At 46.3% G+C, this 20,466-nt stretch overlaps 1 protein-coding gene across 9 annotated transcripts in view; it reads left to right on the top strand.

Moving 5' to 3' along the window:
* The window catches only part of LOC147430133 (uncharacterized), a 213,446-nt gene that overhangs the window by 176,428 nt on the left and 16,552 nt on the right, over positions 1 to 20,466 (top strand). For all 9 annotated transcript variants that reach the window (XM_086494644.1, XM_086494643.1, XM_086494642.1 and 6 more), the window contains 5 exons: positions 13,357 to 13,593; positions 15,410 to 15,508; positions 15,823 to 15,930; positions 16,144 to 16,287; positions 17,711 to 18,439. In XM_086494644.1, the coding sequence (XP_086350770.1) occupies positions 13,357 to 13,593; positions 15,410 to 15,508; positions 15,823 to 15,930; positions 16,144 to 16,287; positions 17,711 to 18,439 (1,317 nt within the window). The remainder of the gene's footprint in view (positions 1 to 13,356; positions 13,594 to 15,409; positions 15,509 to 15,822; positions 15,931 to 16,143; positions 16,288 to 17,710; positions 18,440 to 20,466) is intronic.

Genomic DNA, 20,466 nt, shown 5'->3' with positions numbered 1-20,466 from the left:
CAGTTCTGTGCAGCCTTCAGGCCGGGTGACTACCAGGAGAAGGTGTTGGATGAGTTGGCCAACATGGTGCTCAAGCCTGAGGAGACTTTTGCGGAGCTTATGACTAAAACTAAGTCACTGGTGGCCAAGCTTCCCCAACAACCCGGTGAATTCATGGTTAAAAAGTGGGTGGAGAAGGCGCTTCCCAAAACTTCTCAGCAAAAACTCCGAGAGAGTCTCCGACCCGACGCCACTCTCGACGAGTTCATCGCAGCTGCTACTAGAATAGAGGGAGCTAGGAAGCTCTTCAACAACTCTCTTCACATAGATACTCCCTCTGTGTTCTCAGAAGGTAGTCCTACTGATCCTTTCACTTCTTTACGCAGGGAACTGGAAGCCCTAAAACTACAACGAGCTCTTCAAGAGGAGAGGTCCTCTCTTAGACAAGAGAAGCCTACACATAATGAGGCATTGGAACAGATTAAGCGCGAGTTAGAAGAGCTCAAGTGTCAGCAAGAGACTAAGGCTATGGTTTGGTGTAGCTCATGCCGCTCTCCAGGGCACCCCCCACAGGAATGCCCCCTTCGCGTTTACTGCCACTTCTGTGAAAAATCTGGACATGAGGATAAAGAGTGTTACTACCTCAAGGGATTGCGTCAAATACGGCAAAATCTTGGTCCTCTCCAACAAGGGCTAGCACCTGCACCCAACATGGTCTCACCCTACGGCCATCAAAACCAGTTGCCTCCTCTGCTGACAACACCCCCTATGCAGCAAGGTATGCACAACAATTTTGCACCCCACAGTTTTTATCATGCTAGTACTCCCTCAGTTCCCCAAAGTTTCTACACCTCAGCCTCCAATTCCATGCAGCAACCACCTCGTCCCCCGTTTTGTCCTTCCAATCGGCCCATACTCTGCTACAGATGCGGAGAATATGGGCATTATCAGAGCAAGTGTCCTTTACCCGAGGGGTCCCCTCCTTGTCGTCATTGCCCTGATTCGAAGGATCACTACAGTAAGGATTGTCCTAAGCAAAGGGCATCCACGTCTTCAGGCTCGACTCAGAACCAGCCCGAATTCACCTTTTCGAAGATAAATTTGATTACTGTGAACACCGTGCCTCAACCTTCACCTGCTACTCATGTGGTTAAGCCTCTGCAAGTGGAGGAGCCTACTGGTGTCCTTACTCGGGCACAAAGAGCAGCTCTTGGTCTCAGTCTACCCACAGGTCCACCTCGCCAGTCTCCACTTCCTCACTCTGGTCTACCTGACCCAAAGGACAAGTCCTTCCCAATTGCTCAAAGCAAACCAACTTCCTTGTTATCTGACATTGATGGAGCCTTCTTGGAAGCAGTGGCTGACTTGGAACAGATTAAGGTCACAAAAGGAGCCCAGTTCGAAGGTGCCAAGCCCACAGCAGAAGCCATCTTGAAAAATTCTTTTCAGCAGGTGTCACTATACGACATGCTAAGGCTCGACGCAACACTTAGAAGTGACACCCTGTTAGTCATTTAGTCTCTGTACCTGGGGGCAGGGCCTAGTGGCGGGCACCTCCCTGTACAGCCCTCAGAGTCCTATTTGATTTCCTATCCGGCTGCTCCCTTCACCGACTATAAAAGTCCACGTCTTACTGTATCTATTCTAGGGAAGTCGTTCTCAGGCGTCATATTGGATGGTGGGTCTGGAATCAACCTAATGCCTGAATTTACCATGTCAGCCTTAGGTCTGCAGCCTACTCGCTCTGCTCCGTTCACTGTTACATTGGCAGACCAGCGGACAGTCTATCCTGTGGGCATAATAGAGAAGGTGCCTTTGAAGGTACAAGACTTCACCTTTAGCTTGGATTTTGTGGTGGTCAGTCTTCCTCAGGTGGAGGGAGGATTTCCGTTGCTGATTGGTAGACCCTGGTTACGGCATACTAAGGCACTTCATGATTGGGGAAACGACGCCATGTGGATATCCACTCCCGGCTCCCAAATGCAACCAATCCGGCTTGAAGGAGGGATGGATCTAGTGGCCCAGCACAGCTCACTGACAGTACAGTCCAACCCTGACCCTGAGCAGCCCATCGCACCTGACAGGTCTGACGAGGACCTGCTACAGTGGTTGGAAGCTACCACTTCAATGCCATGTTACATGGTCTCTACTCAAAATTTACCTGTGCCGCCAGTTACACTCTCTCTTCAAAATCCTCAGGAGGACACCGATGTCCAAAGTCCTACAGCAGACAGTACAACAGTCGAAGAAGTAAGTGTGTCAGCCCCACATTCTCATGCGTCGAATGAACCGCCGATGGAAGCCCTCGGTCTTGGGGAACCTATCACACATCACCGAAGGGGGAAGAAATCTCCTCTGCATGCACTAGCCAAAGATTTCCTCTTTCTAGAGCATCTCCCAAGTTGGACCCCATGCAAAAGCACTCTGTCAGGTTGTCTCTATCGGAAGATTTTCCCTTCGAGGAGCTCCCACAGGGATGGCTACAAGAAGAGTATGTAGAGTTTCCAATCGATCAAACCCCTGCTCATGATGTCTTGAAGCTCCAAGAGGCAGCTCACCTCTCATCTTCAGACGCACCCTCTCCAGCTACAACCCCAGACCCGGTCAGAGAAGTCAACCTGGGAGATCCTGACAACCCTCAGCCCGTACTGATAGCAGCTTGGTTATGGGAGCATCCCGCATTACTCAATCAGGTCGTCTCTTTCATTCACTCTTTTAAAGATGTTTTCGCTTGGTCCTACAAGGATTTAGAGGGGATTCCACCAGAATTGGGTGTCCACACTATACCTCTGGTCGAAGGGGCTAATCCTGTAAGAGGCCGAGCTTACAAGCTCAACCCGAAGTATGCTGAGGCGGTCAAGGCAGAGTTAGAAAAAATGCAAGAGGCAGGGATCATAGTACCTATGGATCACTCTGAGTGGTTATCACCCATGGTGATAGCGCCGAAGAAGCAATCCAACAAAATCCGCATGTGCGTCGATTACCGTGCTCTAAATAAGGTAACTATCCCAGATGGGTTCCCAACACCTTTCACCGAGCGTGTGCTCGAAGATGTAGCAGGGCATGTATTGTACAGTTTCATGGATGGGTTTAGTGGATACAATCAGTTGGGCATCCATCCAGGTGATCAACTGAAAACGGCTTTTGTGACTCCTTGGGGTATTTTTATATACACTCGAATGTCTTTTGGGTTGAAAAATGCTCCACCTTCTTTCAATAGGGCGGTATATCTCATCTTTTGTCCTCTGCTTACCATCTTCGCATCTTCATGGACGATTTTTCGACCTTCTCAGGTGCTCAATGTTCAAACCCAGTGGAAAACCTAGAGGAACACCTCTCTCAGCTCTCTGATGTCTTCCTCAGGTGCAGAGAGGCGCGTCTAAAGCTAAATCCTAACAAATGTCATTTTTTGGTTACTGAAGGCACACTTCTAGGCCATGTGGTGTCGGCTAAAGGTTTAGCTCCTGACCCAGAGAAGATTGTGGCAATCTTAAAGTTACCACCTCCCATCAACCCAAAAGGGGTACAGAGCTTTGTAAGCCACACAGGGTATCATCGCAGGTTTATACGCATGTATACACAGGTGGCTCAACCCCTGACCCGTCTAACCAGTGCTGCTGTTCCCTTTCAATGGTCAAAGGCAGAGTCAGAAGCTTTTGCATACCTTAAAAAACGCCTCACAGAGGCGCCTATCTTAGTAGCTCCCGATTGGTCTCTCATCTTTCATCTGCATACAGATGCCAGTCAACTGGCTGTGGGTGCGGTGCTGACTCAGCCTAGTAAGGAGTATAACCTGGATCGCCCTGTTCACTATGCAAGTCGCCTACTCACCAAGGCAGAGTGTAACTATAGCACCACAGAAAGGGAAGGTTTAGCCATTGTGTATGCTCTGCAAAAATTTCGGCACTACTTATTAGGGGTCCACTTCACAGTTATTACTGATCACCATGCCCTCAGATATCTGCTCAACAAGCCGCAGGTTGCAGGCAGAGTATGGCGATGGCTACTCTTATTTCAAGAGTTCGACTTCGAAGTGGTACTCAGGCCCGGCAAACATCATGTCCTCGCTGACCATCTTTCTCGCGTTTACACTGGTGAAGAAGCAACAGGGGTTGCTGACGACTTTCCGGACAGCAGTCTCTTTAAGGTGGATACCACACCGGAATGGTACGGTGATGTTTTGCATCTACTTTCTAGGGGCCTCTACCCTGAGAATGCTTCTCCCCTACAGAAGAGACACCTGTTGCTAAAGTCTAGACCTTTCACTCTCATTGGGGGCCAGTTATACAAATCAGGGCAAGATGGTGTTCTGAGGCGGTGTGTCTCCCCTCACGAAGTCGAGTATATTTTAGAGGATGCCCATAGTGGTCCCACTGGTGGCCATTACCCTGGCCATATTACTGCACAAAAGATTCTCCAGTGTGGCTTGTGGTGGCCCTATATTTTCCGCGATGCAATCGCCTATGTAAAGGTATGTGATGTATGTCTGCGTTGTGGCCCTAAACCAAGCAAACAGTCAAACCGTCCTCTGCAGGTCTCTATGGCATGGCAACCCTTTGAGAGGTGGGGCATAGATTTTGTAGGCCCAATTACTCCCTCTGCCCAACCCGGCAATCAGAAGTATCTCTTGGTGGCTACCGACTACGCAACAAAGTGGGCAAAGGTACTTGCCACAACGGACTGCACTGGCACTACAGTAGCCAAGTTTCTCTATGAAAATATTTTGTGCAGGTTTGGATGTCCATTGGAAATCACCAGTGACAGGGGTAGTCACTTTGTGAATGAAACAATTTCTACCTTGCTGGCCAACTACAAGATTTTTCACAGAAAATCTTGTTCTTATTACCCTAGAGCAAATGGGCAGGCAGAGAGCACTAATAAGGTTCTAATAGCACTCCTGCGGAAAGCATGTCATCTTCATCCATCAACTTGGGCTCAAGCTATCCACGGTACACTTTGGGCATATCGAACTTCTTTCAAAGCCACAACCAATCACACTCCATTTCAATTGGCGTTCGGGTTGGAAGCGATAGCACCTTTTGAATTCAACTCAGGGTCCCCGCGAGTGGGAAGTCTTCGTGCCAATGGAAATTTGGGGTCGGCAGCAGTCTCTCGTCTTTTCCTTTTGGAGGAAAGCCGAGGTTTGGCTTCACTGGCTCTAGAAGCAGAGCAGCTTCGTCGTAAAGCCTGGCATGATCGCCATCTCAGGAAGCCGCAAATAACACAAGGAGCATTGGTGCTACTTTATCAGGCCAAGTTTTTGAAAAAAGCAAAGAAGCTGGTTCCAGCTTGGCAAGGGCCCTTAAGAGTACAGGAGGTTTTGCCACAGGGGGCTGTCCAGTTAGTCACTTTGGAAGGCGTCCCTTTGCCACTAGTAAATGGCTCCAGAATCAAGTGCTATTACTCCTCTGAGTAAAGGGTATGCAACTTTCCACCTTCTGTAGGTTCTATGGCCCATCTCTCTCCTCCCCTCGAGCTTTCCACCAGAATAGATGTTCTGTTACTGTCTCAGTTTTTGCTATGTTTGTAAGTTTCCGCCTTTCCTCTAAGATATCTTTTCTCCACTAAGTCCTCTTGGTAATTGGGTATTATCGGGAACTTCTGCAAGAGTCACTCCTCCTCACTGGACGACTCCTCTAATCAGTCACTCTTCTAATTCCTCTAATGGTTTCTATCCTCAGTGTTATTTGCAGTTAAGTATTAAGATCCTTCCAAACTGCTTTCAGTCAAGCTTCTTGCGTGACTTTGTTCAGTCTGACAACTGGAATCTGCTTGGGGACTCGTGGGGACTCTGCTTAGATGGCAATTGGGATAATGAGCAAGGTGTAATCAAGGACTTGACTTGATGGGCCTCCCAATGCCATACTGTGTATGGGAAGAATATAGGCTTTACTGTAGGAACCTTAATCTCCCAATGAGTCAAAATTACCCTCCCTTTTATCTGCTCGAAAATTGTAGCTGCTAAAAAATTAGCACTTTGTACCTTCTCTTTGCTTCTGCTATCACTTTGTACCGAATACCGAGTGTGATCATGCGCCCTACCTATCCCAACCCCAACCACATCGCCCCTACCCTCTCCCGCACCCCCTATCGCCCCTATCCTCCCCTCTCGCCCCTACCCCCTCCCACACCCTCTCGCCTACCCTCTCACAGCAACCCTCGCCCCTAACCGTCCCCTCTCGCCCTAACCTCCCACTCTCGCCCCTACTCTCTCTCAGCACCCCTCTCGCCATACCCTCGCAAAGTTCACATTCGACCTGCCCTCTACTTGCCCTACTGGTTCGTCCTACTGGTTCGAATTTGCTGCCCTAAATTGTGTTTTGCAGCAAAACTAAAGCATCACGTGCTTTTCCATTGCCAGCCTAAATCGTTTTGCAGAAGAAAATCCAACCTGGCCTTTTCTTCCAACCTGGCCTGTATCTGAGTGCTTTTCCATCACTTGCCTACTCAACGGCTCTGTTTGTCAACTTCACTACTCAGAGGCTCGGTTTGTCATCCGACCTCGACATGGCAGGGGGTAGCAAGCAACAGGAGAAACAGCAAGAAGGAAGTAGCAAGAAAAAGGTAGAGTTGAAGAGGAGGAAAGCTTTGGTTGCAGAATCAGAGAGCAAAGCAGATGAAGTATCTGCAAGCAGCAGTAGCCATGACATAGAGGACTTTACCTCCAGTGACCCAAGTGATGAGAGCTACAAAGCAGACTCAGCAGCATCTGATGATTCCGATGTCAATTCCGAGTCAGGTGCATCCAGTGACCAAGAGGAACACTCAAAGGTGGCTCAGAAAAAAGAAAAGCAGCAAATTATCACTCATGAAATCAAGAGGCCTGCTTCTTCAAAAAATCGCACAGCATTTTCATTACATTTTCATATGCAGCAACCTCGACCATCTCTCAGCGAGGTGCTGTTGACTGCTCAGCTACGGACTCTGGGCCTCACAGAATTGGCTGATGCAAATTTACCTGATACTATTCCAGCAGAACTGATACATCAACTACTAAAAAACTTTCCAAAGGTCCGGGGCCACAAGCTAACAGCTACAAGGCTTGGCCATGCCATGGGTATGACCAACTTTCCAGCTGTGAAGTCTACTACTCGCACTTTCTCTTTGTTGTCAAAGGACGCGACAATTCAAGCATGTAAAGAGCTATTGAGCTCGGATCACCCAAATTATGAGCAAAACAGACGGCTTCTCGCAATCTTCAGGTATTACTTTCTGGCTCGGGATGCCAAAGAAGACAAGGTACAAACAGATATTCTCACTACATTCTCCCACTGCGACGGGCTATACTGTTTAATCCACACTATCCCATGTGGATTCCACCAAATTCTCTTCAGCTCTCTGCAGTCTAGGGCTAAAAGATTTCGGGCCCAAGTGCAGTCTGTGCAGTTAACTTTTAGATGTTTTGCGGCGCCTCTCTTGGCATGGATCATAAACATACCTATTAACATAAATGAAGTGGATGAGGAACAGGGAACCTCGAAAGGGAAAAGGAAACCCGTGAGCATGCAAGTAGACCCCACAGTCACCAAGAAAAAGAAGATCAAGGCGAAAGTGATGAAGGATACAGTGAAGTCTCTACTCTCCTTGCCAATTTCTGAGAGACAGCAGACTAGGGTACATCTTCAGCGTCATACGTCTACTGCTACACTTGGTTCTGTTGTGCCGACACCAGTGTCTACTGCCGCTCCTCAGGACAGGATGGTCACTTCACCCTTACAGGATCCTCTTCCTTCTTCTCCCATCTTCACTCATACACCGGTCAACATATCACTCGCTGCACCTACAACAACAATCTCTGAGGCACCTTCTACACCGAGTGTCCCTACTTCTAGCTCGCCGGTTGTGCCACCATCTGCACCTACTTTTAGCTCGCTGGCAGTGCCACATGTGCGCCCTCCAGCATCACATCCATCTGAGGGATCTTCAGGTAGGACCGACTCCACTTCTCTGTTTCAGCTTTCAGAGAAGTTGCTTCAGGACTCCAGAGCTGCTATTGCCACCATCGAGCTAGGCGTGGAGCAGCTAGCTGCAACCCACCAGCATCACTCCGCCACATACGTAGCTATGGAGGGATCCCTGCGAGTTGCCGAGAGTGCCATCGCAGATCGAGATGCAACGATTTTTGCACTACAGCAGGCATTGAAGATAAAGTCGAGAATTATTGATGACCTCAAAGCACAGGTGCAAGGATTTCAAGAAATGCTTATGTATGATAACAGGTCTACCCAGGCTACTGTGGGATATGGATGGACTAGGCCAGGGATACAGGTCCAGAGTCCAGCTACCTTTGCAGCGCCAGCAGGTCCCTCTCAGCCCTCTCAGCAGTTCATGGGACACTACCCAGCAGGTCCCTCTCAGCCCTCTCAGCAGTTCATGGGACACTACCCACAGCCCCAGGTCCAGTACTTCGCTCAGCAAGAGTCTCAGGTCCAGATGCCACACATGCAGAGCCAGAGTGTTCCTTGCTGTGACGGTGTTGCTGGTGCACACCGCCATGGTTGCGTTACTAATCGTCCAGAGTTCACTTCAGGGCAGGTACTCCCATCCGCTGTGCAGCAGATGGCTGCTACAACCACAGGAAATCAAGGTATGCAAAGCACAGGACAGCAACCGCATGGTTACACTATTGATCTGATGGCTCCTCCCGATCCGGAAGCTTCTGGAGCAGCAGTGGGGACGACCCTTTCCCTTGGGTGACAAGACTGTGCTCTTACCTCATCTTTCATGGTACATATAGTTACTTTTGCAGTTTCATTCAGTTTTGGCTCACCGAGACGGTGACCAGTCTTGTGGCGGGCAACCTGTAGCCTGCTACAGTGTCACTTCACAGGACAGGCAGTTGGACAGTTAGCTACAGTTGGTCTGGTTCACACTGGACGGACCCTTTGGCTGGGAGTGACACGTGGCAGGGTACCTACGGTGGTCTAGTGGACGTCGTGGCCAGGTCACCACCACCACTCAGTTTGGAGATAGACTTAGCTGGCTAGACATTTATGGGCCGTTGGTGGCTCTTATGGTTGTACATATCAGTAGTCGTTTTGGGGGAGTTGGGGCTTATCTTGCACGTAGTCGTCTAGAGAGTCTTACACAGAGCACTGCTACACCATCCATGCACATCTGAGCCTCGACACCCCATCTTGTACCTGTGATTCCTGGGCTGGAGCTGAGTGTGCTGCCACTCCCGAGTCTGTACAAGGTCCTTTGAGTTAGTCGAGTCTACATGTTCTGGTCTACTGCTGTGTCTCTATTATTATCCATTGTTTCTTGTATTTCATTCTGTTGAGAGACTTTCTGTTTGTTGAGTGAGATTGTCACGCACATTGCACTGGGGGACACCCACACTGTAGAGAGCACGACACATTATCCGCGCTACAGCCCTATGACTCACATTCGTCCCTCCCAATTCGCCCTCTGCCTTCCAATTCACCCCTCCCCTTTGTCCCAATTAGTCCCCCCTCCCCTCCATGTTCGTCCCCCTCCCTTTGTCCCAATTCGTCCCCTTCCCTACCCTCCCAATTCGTCCACCTCCCTTTCTCCCAAATTCGCCTCTCTGCCCTCCCAATTCGTCCTTCCCAATTCGTCCCCTTACCTTTCTCCAATTCACCCTTCGCCCCTTTCAACTACCAAGTTAGCCCTCTGCTGAATTCGCCCATGCACAATTTCGTCCCTGCTGCCTGCTGCCCGAATTCGTCCTTGCCATATCCGCCCTCCTCTGCCCTCTCCCAATTCGTCCCAATTCCTTGGCCAAATTCGCCCTCCTGAATTCGTCCCTGCTGGCTTTTTCGCCCGTCCTGAATTTAGCGAGTGCAGCCGGGAATTAGCCCTACCCAAATTAGACCCTCTACCCTTTCGTCCAACTCCCCTCCATCCCCAATTCGTACCCTACCCTCCCTTGTTGCCCAATTCGCTCCTTCCCCATTCCAATTCGTCCCTTTGCCAATTTCGCCCCCCCTCAGATTCATCCCTGAAAATTGGGCCCTCTCCTCCCTTCCAATTCGTCCCCTACCAATTAGTCCCCCTCTTTTTTTTCTAAAAATTGGCCCCATCTCCCTTCCAATTCGTCCCCTCTCCTCCCTTCCAATTCATCCACCTTCTCTTGCCAATTTCGCCCTCCCTCCCAATCCCTCCCTCCTTACCAATACACCCTACCTTCTACAATCTCGTCCCCCCTCTCCCTCCTTATTCGCCCTCTGCACAATTCGCCCCTGCTCATATTCGTCCCTCCCTCTCTATTCACCCTGCCCTTTCCCATTCGGGGCTCCCCTCATATCCACCTAATTAGAACGTGCTACCCTTATTTCAAAGTTCGCCCACCGTTCCCAATTCGGAAGCTTCCAAATTCGCCCACCTCCAAACTCAAAACCACGTCACCTTGACCATCTGTGATCCCATCTCGGGTTCAACCAAATCAAAGATGGTTATGTGACAGTCTAGATATCTAAGCAGTTGCTCTGTATTGGATAAATTTCAATCTCTTTGCACGGGGGTGCACATCAATAAGTTCAACAAGAATTGCAAGTATCATGGCGGGTACCAGTAAACCCTCGAGAAAAACAGTCAAGAAACCACCACCTCCGCAGCTTAGTTCTGCTGAAGAGGAGGAGGATTCGGAAACGAGCAGCCAAGATGTGGATGACTTCACTTCAAGTGATGCCAGCGATGAAAGCTATAAAGCATCCCCAACTTCGGAGTCGGAGTCAGACGTTGTCTCTGAATCGGATGCATCAAAAGAAACAAACTTGAAGACAGTAGGAAAAAATAAACGTAATCAGGAAATAATCCTTCAGGAAATTGCGAGGCCGGCTACATCTAAAAGTAGCACACCATTCTCCTTGGCTGTTTATCTACAACCACCTCGACCATCTCTCAACCAAATCCTCTCCAAGGACTAGCTACAGATTATGGGTCTCACAGCACTGGCCGAAGATCTCCCAACCACTGTTCCTATAGAGATGATTCATGATCTTCTGAAGAAATTTTGCCAAGGTCAGGGGTCATAAACTCACCGCTACAAGGCTAGGCCATGCTATGGGTATGAAAACCTTTCCAACTGTGAAGCCTGCCACTAAAACCTTCTCTTAGATTTCTAAGGAGGCCACAATTCAGTCATGCGAGGAAATGCTCAGTACAAATCATCCGAACTATGAAAGAAATAAACAGATCTTGGCAATCTTTAGATACTACTTTCTAGCTAGAGATGCCAAAGAAGATGAAGAAAAATGTGAACTGCCCACTACAGTATCTCATTGGGACGGTCTTTACTGTTTGCTCCATGCCCAACCTTGTGGATTTCACCAGATCCTTTTTTCATCTTTACAGACTCGAGCAAAAAGATTTCGGACACAGGTGAGATGTGTACAGCTCAGCTTCAAATGCTTTGCAGCCCCTCTCTTGGCCTGGGTTGTCAGTATTCCTGTTACACCAGACGAAGTAGATGATGATACGCGAAGTGTGCAAGGGAAAAGGAAATCACTAAACAATCATGCTGATCCTGCAATCCACAAGAAAAAGAAGATAAAAGCAAAGGTGGCCAAAGATACAGCAGAGTCTCTACTCTCCTTGCCAATATCAGAGAGCCAACATACTAAAGTAACACATCTTCCGCAGGGGTCTCTGTCTACCAACCCTCTCTCGTCATCAGTGTCGACTCCCGAATTTCACGACAAATCGGCAGCTTCTCCCTCGAAGATTCCTCTACCTTCTTCCCCTATCTTCACCCATACGCATCTGACTCCACCGGCAACTACCATCTCAGATCCCGTCTCAGCTCCTACTTCAGCTCCTACTCGACCAGTAGTGACTCCTCATAATGACCCACTTGTGCCACTTGGGACGTCATCAGGGGTGGCCGACTCTACTTCTCTGGTACATCTTTCGGAGAAAGTATTACAAGAATCCAGGAATGCTATCGCCACCATAGAGCTTGGAGCGGAACAGTTAGCTGCTACCCACCAGCGCCACTCTGCCATATATGCAGCTATGGCGGGATCTTTGAAGGTGGCCGAGAGTGCCATCTCGGATCGGGATGCTACGATATTCGCGCTACAGCAAGCTTTGAAGATAAAGTCGGACATCATTGAAGACCTTCGGGCACAGGTACAAATGTTTAGGGAAATGCTTCTACATGGAGATCGGCAGGGGCAGGGGCAGGGGCAGGGGCAGGGGCAGGGGCAGGCTCAGGCTCAGGCTCAAGCTCAAGCTCAGGCTTAGGCCCAGGCCCAGGCCCAAGCCCAGGCTCAGGCTCAGGCTCAGGTTCAGTTTGGATGGACTGGATCCGGGCCACCATTACAGACCGCAGGTCCTTCTCAGCACTTCATGGGACTATACACACAGCCTCAGCTTCCAGTTCAGTACTACAGTCCACAGTACCCTCACGAGTTCAGTCTTCATCGTCCCACATGCATAGCGTTCCTTGCTGCGACAGTGTTACTGGGGCTCACTGCCATGGCTGTGTCACTCGTCGTCCTCAGTTCACTTCCGGACAGGTGTTACCCTCTGCCGTGCAGCAGCTGGCGGCTCCTTTCACAAGGGGCCAGGTTATGGACAGAGCCCAGCAGCCTCTACCAACTCAACAGTTCCTACAACGAAGTTCCACCATTGATTTGATGGCTCCACCTCCGGAGACCGATCCTTCGAGTGCAGCTATAGCGACTACTCTTTCTCTGGGATGATGAGTGACAGTCTTTTCACCATGACAGTACGGTAGTCATTTATTATCGCAGTTCAGTGTTTTAGCAGTTTCAGCGGTTCTCTCACCGAGACGGTGAGTGGTTTTGTGGCGAGTGTCACTTTCACAAGACAGACAGACGGTACAGTTGTTCTGGTCTAGTTCACACCGGATGGACTCTCTGGGCTGGACAGTGACACGTGGCAGGATACGACGATGGTCTAGTGGACATCGTGGCCAGGTCACCACCATTCAGTTTCAGGATAGACTTAGTTGGCTGACATTTATGAGCCGTTGGTGGCTCTTTATGGTTGTACATATGAGTAGTGGTTTGGCATTATTAGGGGATTATCTTCTACGCACAGAGCACTTCTTCACCCTCCCTGCACATCTGAGCCTCGACACCCCCATTGTACCTGAGAGTCCTGGGCTGGAGCTGAGTGTGCTGCCACGCCAGAGTCTGTATCAGTGCTTTGAGATAGTCGAGTCATTTGTGTGGTCTACTATTGCTGTTGTTGTTGTGTCTGTGAGCGTTGTTGTCTATTGTTTCATGTTTCCAGTCTGTTTGAGTGAGATTGTCACGCACATTGCACTGAGGAGCACCCACTGTAGAGAGCACGACACACTATCTGCGCTACAGTCTCTCAAGTGGAATTTTCTTGTAAAACTTTGTTTCATATGATCGATCAACAAATATGGTCTTGTCACAGGTTCCCAACATATTCCCAGGTGACGAGAAGGCAACCATCCAAGAAGCTGTAAGAGAGAAGGCGAAAAAAAATGAAGTCGAGTTGAATACTCCACTTGAGAGTTGGAGATATTTTGTTGGTCAATGCAAACAAAATCTTCATGTTATATTTTGTATGAGTCCAGTAGGACAAGCATTCAAGGACCGCATAAGGCAGTTTCCTTCATTGGTCAATTGCTGCACAATCGACTGGTTTCAGGTATGTATATTTTTTCTCCCAGAAATATAGTCATGCCTCCTCTTTTTTCACCATAGAAAATAAATTTCTACAAAAGGCTTTTAAGAATCCATGATTCCCCCTTCGTCTCTAACTATTTGAATCCTCAATGTCATACATTAACACTTGGGTACATTGGATCAGTGCATTCATAAACTTCATAAACAAGAGCTTCAATTCAATTTCTTCACAACTCAGTGCAAGTGTTGCACAAATGCAAAATTTTCTTTCAAGATTATCAACCATGACAACAAAAAAGTTTAATTGCTTCAAAATTTTTTACTCATGCACAAATCCATCTACGTCACCACTAGGTGCCCTATTTTTGCCCCACCTACTGTTTTGCCGCAGTCCCTCTTCTTGGTTTCCATAGCCCCACCTACTACTCTCAACTTCTCTCCACTTGCTTGCTATATGCACTCAGATCTATTGTCTTAGTCACAGTCCACTTAATGGTCCTACTTTCTCTGACCCTGCTGCTATACTACAAGGGCTTTTCTTGCCTTATCCACCTATGCATGATATCGTACACCCCCAGTTTGGTACCGGATGGAGCTAGTTTAGCATATCATGGTTGTACTCCCGGAGCATATTGTTTTACATCCACTAGAGATAAAGCTCCATCCCCTCCTTGTACATGCACATGGACTCACCCCACCTTTGATGAGATTATCGTAGCCACCTCTAGCAGCTTGTATCATTTTTTATTTTCAGCACTTTTATCCTTTTTAGATACCCAGAGGATTCACACATGTATATGGTTTTGTCTCATAGGCCAACTTCGGGCTCTAGAAGACCTTAATAAAGCTTTCTTTCTTTCTTTCTTTCTTTCTTAGCATGAATGAGCCCTCTTTTATCTGCTGCACATTCTGACCTCCCTGAATACAGCCTGCTTTGCTCCAGCAATTACATTTTCACTCACTCTACCAATACATATAGCTATCAGTAACTCGTGAGGGAGACTTCAAAGCTCTTCATTAAATACTAATATTTAAAAGATCTTCTTCATGGTTTGAAAACTTGCAATAAATAGATGCTCTAGCGAGCTACTTTGGTATTCTTTAAAGGTTGGCAATTTATTTGATACCTTCAAAGTTGTGCATGTCTCACCATCAAAAAGAGGGTTTGCTTAGAATACAGCTGAGGTAGTAGAACCCAGTTGTAACCTTCAATCGAGGAGTTTCTGGATCTTCAACATGCTCAAACTTCGAGGCTTCTGCATGTTTTTCGGCGTGGACATATTATTGTAACTTAAATTGAAAAAGCAGGATCAGAAGCAAGACAGCTACAAGCAGAGAAGCTAAGAAGAGGTGCATACGATCTTGGATGTTTATTCTCCAAAAGCAATTAGGGTTTAGATACACAGAGTTCCTCTTCGAGCATGCCTTCTACTTATGCCCAGCCACCTTTTAGAGTTACCACAACAGGAGTTTTAAAGCAGATTTTCTGAGCAGTTGATATGACCCTTTCTATTGAAAAGAACCATTCTCTTTGAAAGCTTAGGTGGTCTGCTGAGAACTTGGCCTTGTGATTTCGACAGTTGTCGAGAGCATCGACAGCATGATTTTCTTCTTAATGAAACCTTAGGAGGTCTACTGACAGCTTGACCTTATAATTTCGACAGTTTTCACAGTGTGATTTTCTTCTCTATATAGCTTTCTCTTCTGTAAGGGTCTGTGGTTCTGTATGTGCTTCAACATGTGCATCCTTATTGAGGGGGTTTCTTAAAAGAAAGGTTTCCTTGTTTGCAAAAAGATAAAACAAAGAAAAATTTTGAATTATTTTTTTTGTATTAAAGGAATGGCCAGAAGATGCTTTGGAGGCCGTTGCTTACAAGTTTTTGAAGGAAATACCTCTAGAGGAGCGGATTCGAATGAGCATTGTCCGTATTTGCAAGGTAAAGGGACATCAACACATGCACCAGGTCTTGCGCTCAATGACAAGCATTATGCAATGAAGATTTTTTACTGAAAACTGCATTCAACCTCTACAGAAGTATTGTTACTTGGCTTGATATCACCATTGAATTGCAAGCCCTCCATAAAAGAGTGCACTGCTATTCTCATGGGTTAAAGCTTAAATTAGGACATCACAACTATGTGACATCTCACATCATATTTGGTGCTTTTTGTCTACATTCCAACTGCATTAAACCTCTAAAGCAAGCATTGTTACTTGTCTTGATATTTCAACATAACTATTGAATTGCAGGCCTTCCATGAAAGAGTGCACTACTATTCTCATGAGCTAAAGCTTAAATTAGGACGCTACAACTATGTGACACCCACATCATATTTGGAGCTTTTGTCTACATTCCAGGTTAATTTAAACTTCTCTTTTTGTTCAAGCACAATTTGATGCAGTTTTGAGGCTCTTATGCCAGAATTATCTAGACAAACTTTGCTTGATAGAATTTCAATGCTTCATGTCAATGCAAGACCAATTTTGAAGATTTTTTGTAAGCGTATTACGGCAAAGAGCTTCTTGTAGGAATTGTTAAATCATGAACTTATCTTCATGCCCCTCGTGCAGGCACTACTGGTTGCAAAGCAGGAGGAAAAGCTCAAACAAAAGCGGGGCTATGAAGTGGGTTTGGACAAGCTTAGTTCTAGTGCAGAGCAGGTGGCTGTCATGCAACATGAGCTTACAGAATTGAAGCCAAAATTGATTGTAACGGTATGTAGTGTTTTTTTGCAACTTGCATGAGATTGCTCGTGATTGTCCTAGTATTTGTGAGATATGATATGTTTGATGGAAACCAGCCGCAAGCCCACCATGATGGAGCTGTGGTCAGCTTCCATGAGAGGATATAGGCAATCTTTCAGTAATGAAGAAGAAACCCACCATAGATATCAAGCAAGAGAAAGAGGCCCACTCAGCTATGAGGAAGGAAGAGAGGAAAGGGTGAAAAAAGGACTTGGACTGTGTGCCCCTTATAATGAGACAGACAGAGGCCAATGGCAAGGCCGGCTACTTGCCACATTAGGTGAGAGGGAGTATGATAAAGAAGAAACCCACCATAGATATCAATCAAGAGGGAGGCACCACCCGGCAATGAGGAAGGAAGAGTGGAGAGGGTGAAAAAACCACTCAAACTGCATGCCCCCTATAGAGACCGACAGAAGGCCAAGGCCAGCTACTTGCCACATTAGATGAAAGGGAGTGAAAGCATTTTCTTCATGTCATTTTGTGGCCAGATAGTGAGCAGTATTAGTCCTCATTGACTGCAGGAGGAGGGCTAATGCCACGTATGTGATATCAGGTATGTGAGCAGACTAGATGCTGCCATGTGTGATGAGAGCAGGTCCCTCCAACCCTTATCAAACAGAACAAGAGATGGAGAGAGCATTGCCTGCGTGGCAGGGAAAGGAGACCAAGGCTGTGGCCAGCCAGTCTGCTTGTTGAAGCCTGAGAAAGAGGAGATGGAGGGGAGTGTCCAGAAGCAGATTCCTGCATCATGCATAACTTGAGAGAGAATGTGGTTCCCGAAAGAGGCTCTTCCTCTGTATAGATTGCCATCATGACCATAACTATGGAGATATGGGAGTTTCAAGCTTGAAAGAGAGTGGTCAGCCCGTGCCCTCTAGAGTGGGGGTATTTCTTGGATCATTTTGGGTGTGATTTACTTGTGCAACAGTTGGCCCTAGTATTATTAGCATTGGTTTGTTTTGGTTTCTTTTCTTGGAGTGTCTCGAAGCTACACACAATTCCATCATTTGCAAATAATTCAATGCTCTTAACACTTTTTTGGCTTTCCTGATTTTTACTTTTAAAAAAGCTAAGCAAGATTGAATTTATTTTTTCCAAGAAAGCAAGATTGATATTGAAAGGGTATAATAGAAAAAGTAGTCATAAATTTGTTTAATCTACCAACTGCCCTTCCAGGTGAGTATTCATTTAAATTTGTTCACATGCTGATAAAAAGATTGAAAATGCACAAGCTTTCCCCGCCAGTAATTCTTTCTCAAGAGACTCTTATCTCTCATTTTTTTAAATAAATAAGACAAAGGAGTGATGTGCAGTATAGTTACTTCTGTGAGTTTTAACTGATGCACACTTTAACATATTATTTGGATTTGTGCTTAACTTTATTCTTTAGGTTGAAGAAGTAGAGAAACTTATGATGAAGGTAGAGCGAGAGAAAAAAGAGGTTGTTGAGCCTAAAAAGTCCATTGTACAGCGGGATGAGGCAGAAGCTAGTAAACAAGCAGCAGAAGCAAAACTAATACGGGATGAATGTGAAGCAGCACTAGCTAGTGCCATGCCTGTTCTTGAAGAAGCATTAGCAGCTCTGGATACCCTTTCTGCCAATGATATTAACTATGTCAAGAAACTAGCAAACCCTCCTGCAGCTGTGAAGTTGGTCATGGAAGCCGTTTGTGTGGTTCTTGATGTTAAACCAGCAAAGCAGCCTGATGGTAAAGGAGGTTTTCTGCTCGATTATTGGAAACCATCAGTGACATTGCTGAATAACCGAGACTTTCTATTGAACTTGAAAGATTTTGACAAAGATAACATAGACCCCAAGATAATGACAAAAATACGTCAAAATTACATTAACAATCCAGACTTTACTCCAGAAAGGGCAGCAAATGCTTCGGCAGCAGCAGAAGGACTATGCAAGTGGATTATTGCAATGGACAAATACGATGTTGTGGCTCGGTTTGTTGTCCCCAAAAGGCAAAAACTCAAAGCTGCAGAAGAGAAATATCAGCTTGTCATGGAAGGCTTGAGAGCCAAGCAAGAGGAATTGAAAATTATCCTTGAAAAATTGGCCAAGTTGGAAGCAGAACTTGAGGCTATCATGCTGAAGAAAGAGAATCTGCAGGTATGATTGATATGGATTTGTCACTCTTTTCTATACAAAGAGAAATCACAAAAATTTTGCAAGCATGTTTATAATAAAAGATATTATCTCATGTAGTTTTTTGTGTGAAATTTCTTGATTGTCAACCTATGCTTTGGGCACACTTCCCTAGACTATCATTAAATAGTCTTTTATGTGCTTGGGATGATAAGGTCTAGGAATATGGAGAGGCGTGATGCCAAGAGGTGTGAACCTCTACTTGTAACCTTTTGATTATGTGGCTTTTTTACTTTGAATGATGACAGTTGATGAATTTGTGTGCTCTCTCTATGTATCTCTTCTGTTCTTCTCTCATCTCTCCCTTGATTTTCTCTCTATTGGTGAGTGCCACACTTAGAATATCCTGCTGGGTTCGTGCCCTTAGGCATGATTAGGAATAAACTTAAGAGGAAAGACATCACCATAAGCAGAGGGTGAGGGTAGATGAGCAGTAGTTGAAGAAGGAGAATGATTGTACGTTCGCCACCAATAGCAAAAACAAACAGAGGTGTCAAAATGACATCTACTGATAGAAAATTGAAATGAAAGGAAATGAAATGATATATTGACGTCTTCAAAAGGCCAAAATGACCTATGAGACCAATCCATTACAAACAGGTGAATCTGATCAAGGGAGTGGACCTTCACTTTCCAAGAGCTAGCACTAGCCCTACACTCTCATTATGTCAAGATTTTTAAGGCCCCTTCTTCTCCCACGAGAGAAGCTCGCCAAGCGCGTCACATGTTTCTATCGCATGTTACTTTCATTCTTTCGATGCGGCAAGCTCAAGACTTGGAAGCTGTTTTCACTGAGTCGGAATTGTATGCCAGCTTGCTTAATTTGGGTCGATGGAGAGCTCCTGGTTGGGATGGTCTCTCTGTGGAATTCTTCTTGTCTTTCTGGGATTATTTGAAGTTGCCTCTATTGTTAATGATGAATACAGCTTGGGAACAACAAGAATTACCCTCCTCTTGCAAAGAAGGTTTGCTCAAGCTGATCCCTAAGCATGCATTGTGTGAAGAATTTTCACATTGGCGGCCTATTACACTTATGTCTGTGGTATATAAATTAATGGCAAAAATGCTTGCTAACCAACTCAAATGCTTTTTGCATGAAGGCTTGCATCAATCTCAATACGGCTTCATTCCGCGACGTCAAATTACTGATAACCTCGCGAATGTCATCATTGGTATGAAATATGCAAAATATACCCCTTTCCCTATTTCAAATTATCTCTTGGTCAAGCATTGCATTTTGCCTATGACGCTGGAGACAGCACTCTTGATACCTACAGGATTTATTTTGACTGTTTCTAGCCTTCAGAGTCTCATAGTACTCCGTGATTTGTATCCCTTTCTTTTCGTGGGGTTTCCTCGCTTTGAGGTTTCCCACTTGTAAATTAATCAAAGCAGATTTACAAAAAAAAAAGTATGTGTAACTCAAGTAGATACAGTCCAAGACGTCTATGGTCCTGATAGCTCATGATTCTGGAGAAGGGTCCGAAGCCTTCTCTAAAAAGATAGTGAAAGCCACCCCGTATCTCATGATACAATGTGCACTGACATATATAATGCATCTCCGTCTCTGGCTCTGTATGGCATAGACGGCATATCTTGCTAGTTGTTGGTATCCCTTTGAATCTACCAGTCTCAATCTCAAGCTGGTGTGAAGATGTCCGTATTGGACCAATTGCACACCGTAACCCATGAGATAGATGCGTATCCATATAGCTGGGTCGAATCACAAATCCATCTCTTATGAGGTGGAGAAGATGCTGTCTATAGAAAGCCATCTTGAGAAGGATGCACGGAGTACAAGAGAGCCCAATAAGCAATGAGGGGTGCATCATTGTCGACCAAACCACTCGTTTCTGGTAGCATAGAGAACTCCTTGTATTAAGGGTTATACTTGGTTTATTTACGATAGTTGGAGGCAATGATGATACGTGAGGAGTCGGACCTCCCTACTCTATATGTGTGGTCCCACATGGAGTTCGATTTGATAAGTA

Source organism: Adiantum capillus-veneris, chromosome 22, assembly GCF_014529385.1.
Source record: "Adiantum capillus-veneris isolate H3 chromosome 22, ASM1452938v2, whole genome shotgun sequence".
NCBI lineage: Eukaryota > Viridiplantae > Streptophyta > Polypodiopsida > Polypodiales > Pteridaceae > Adiantum > Adiantum capillus-veneris.
This window is presented reverse-complemented; position numbering and strand designations above follow the sequence as displayed.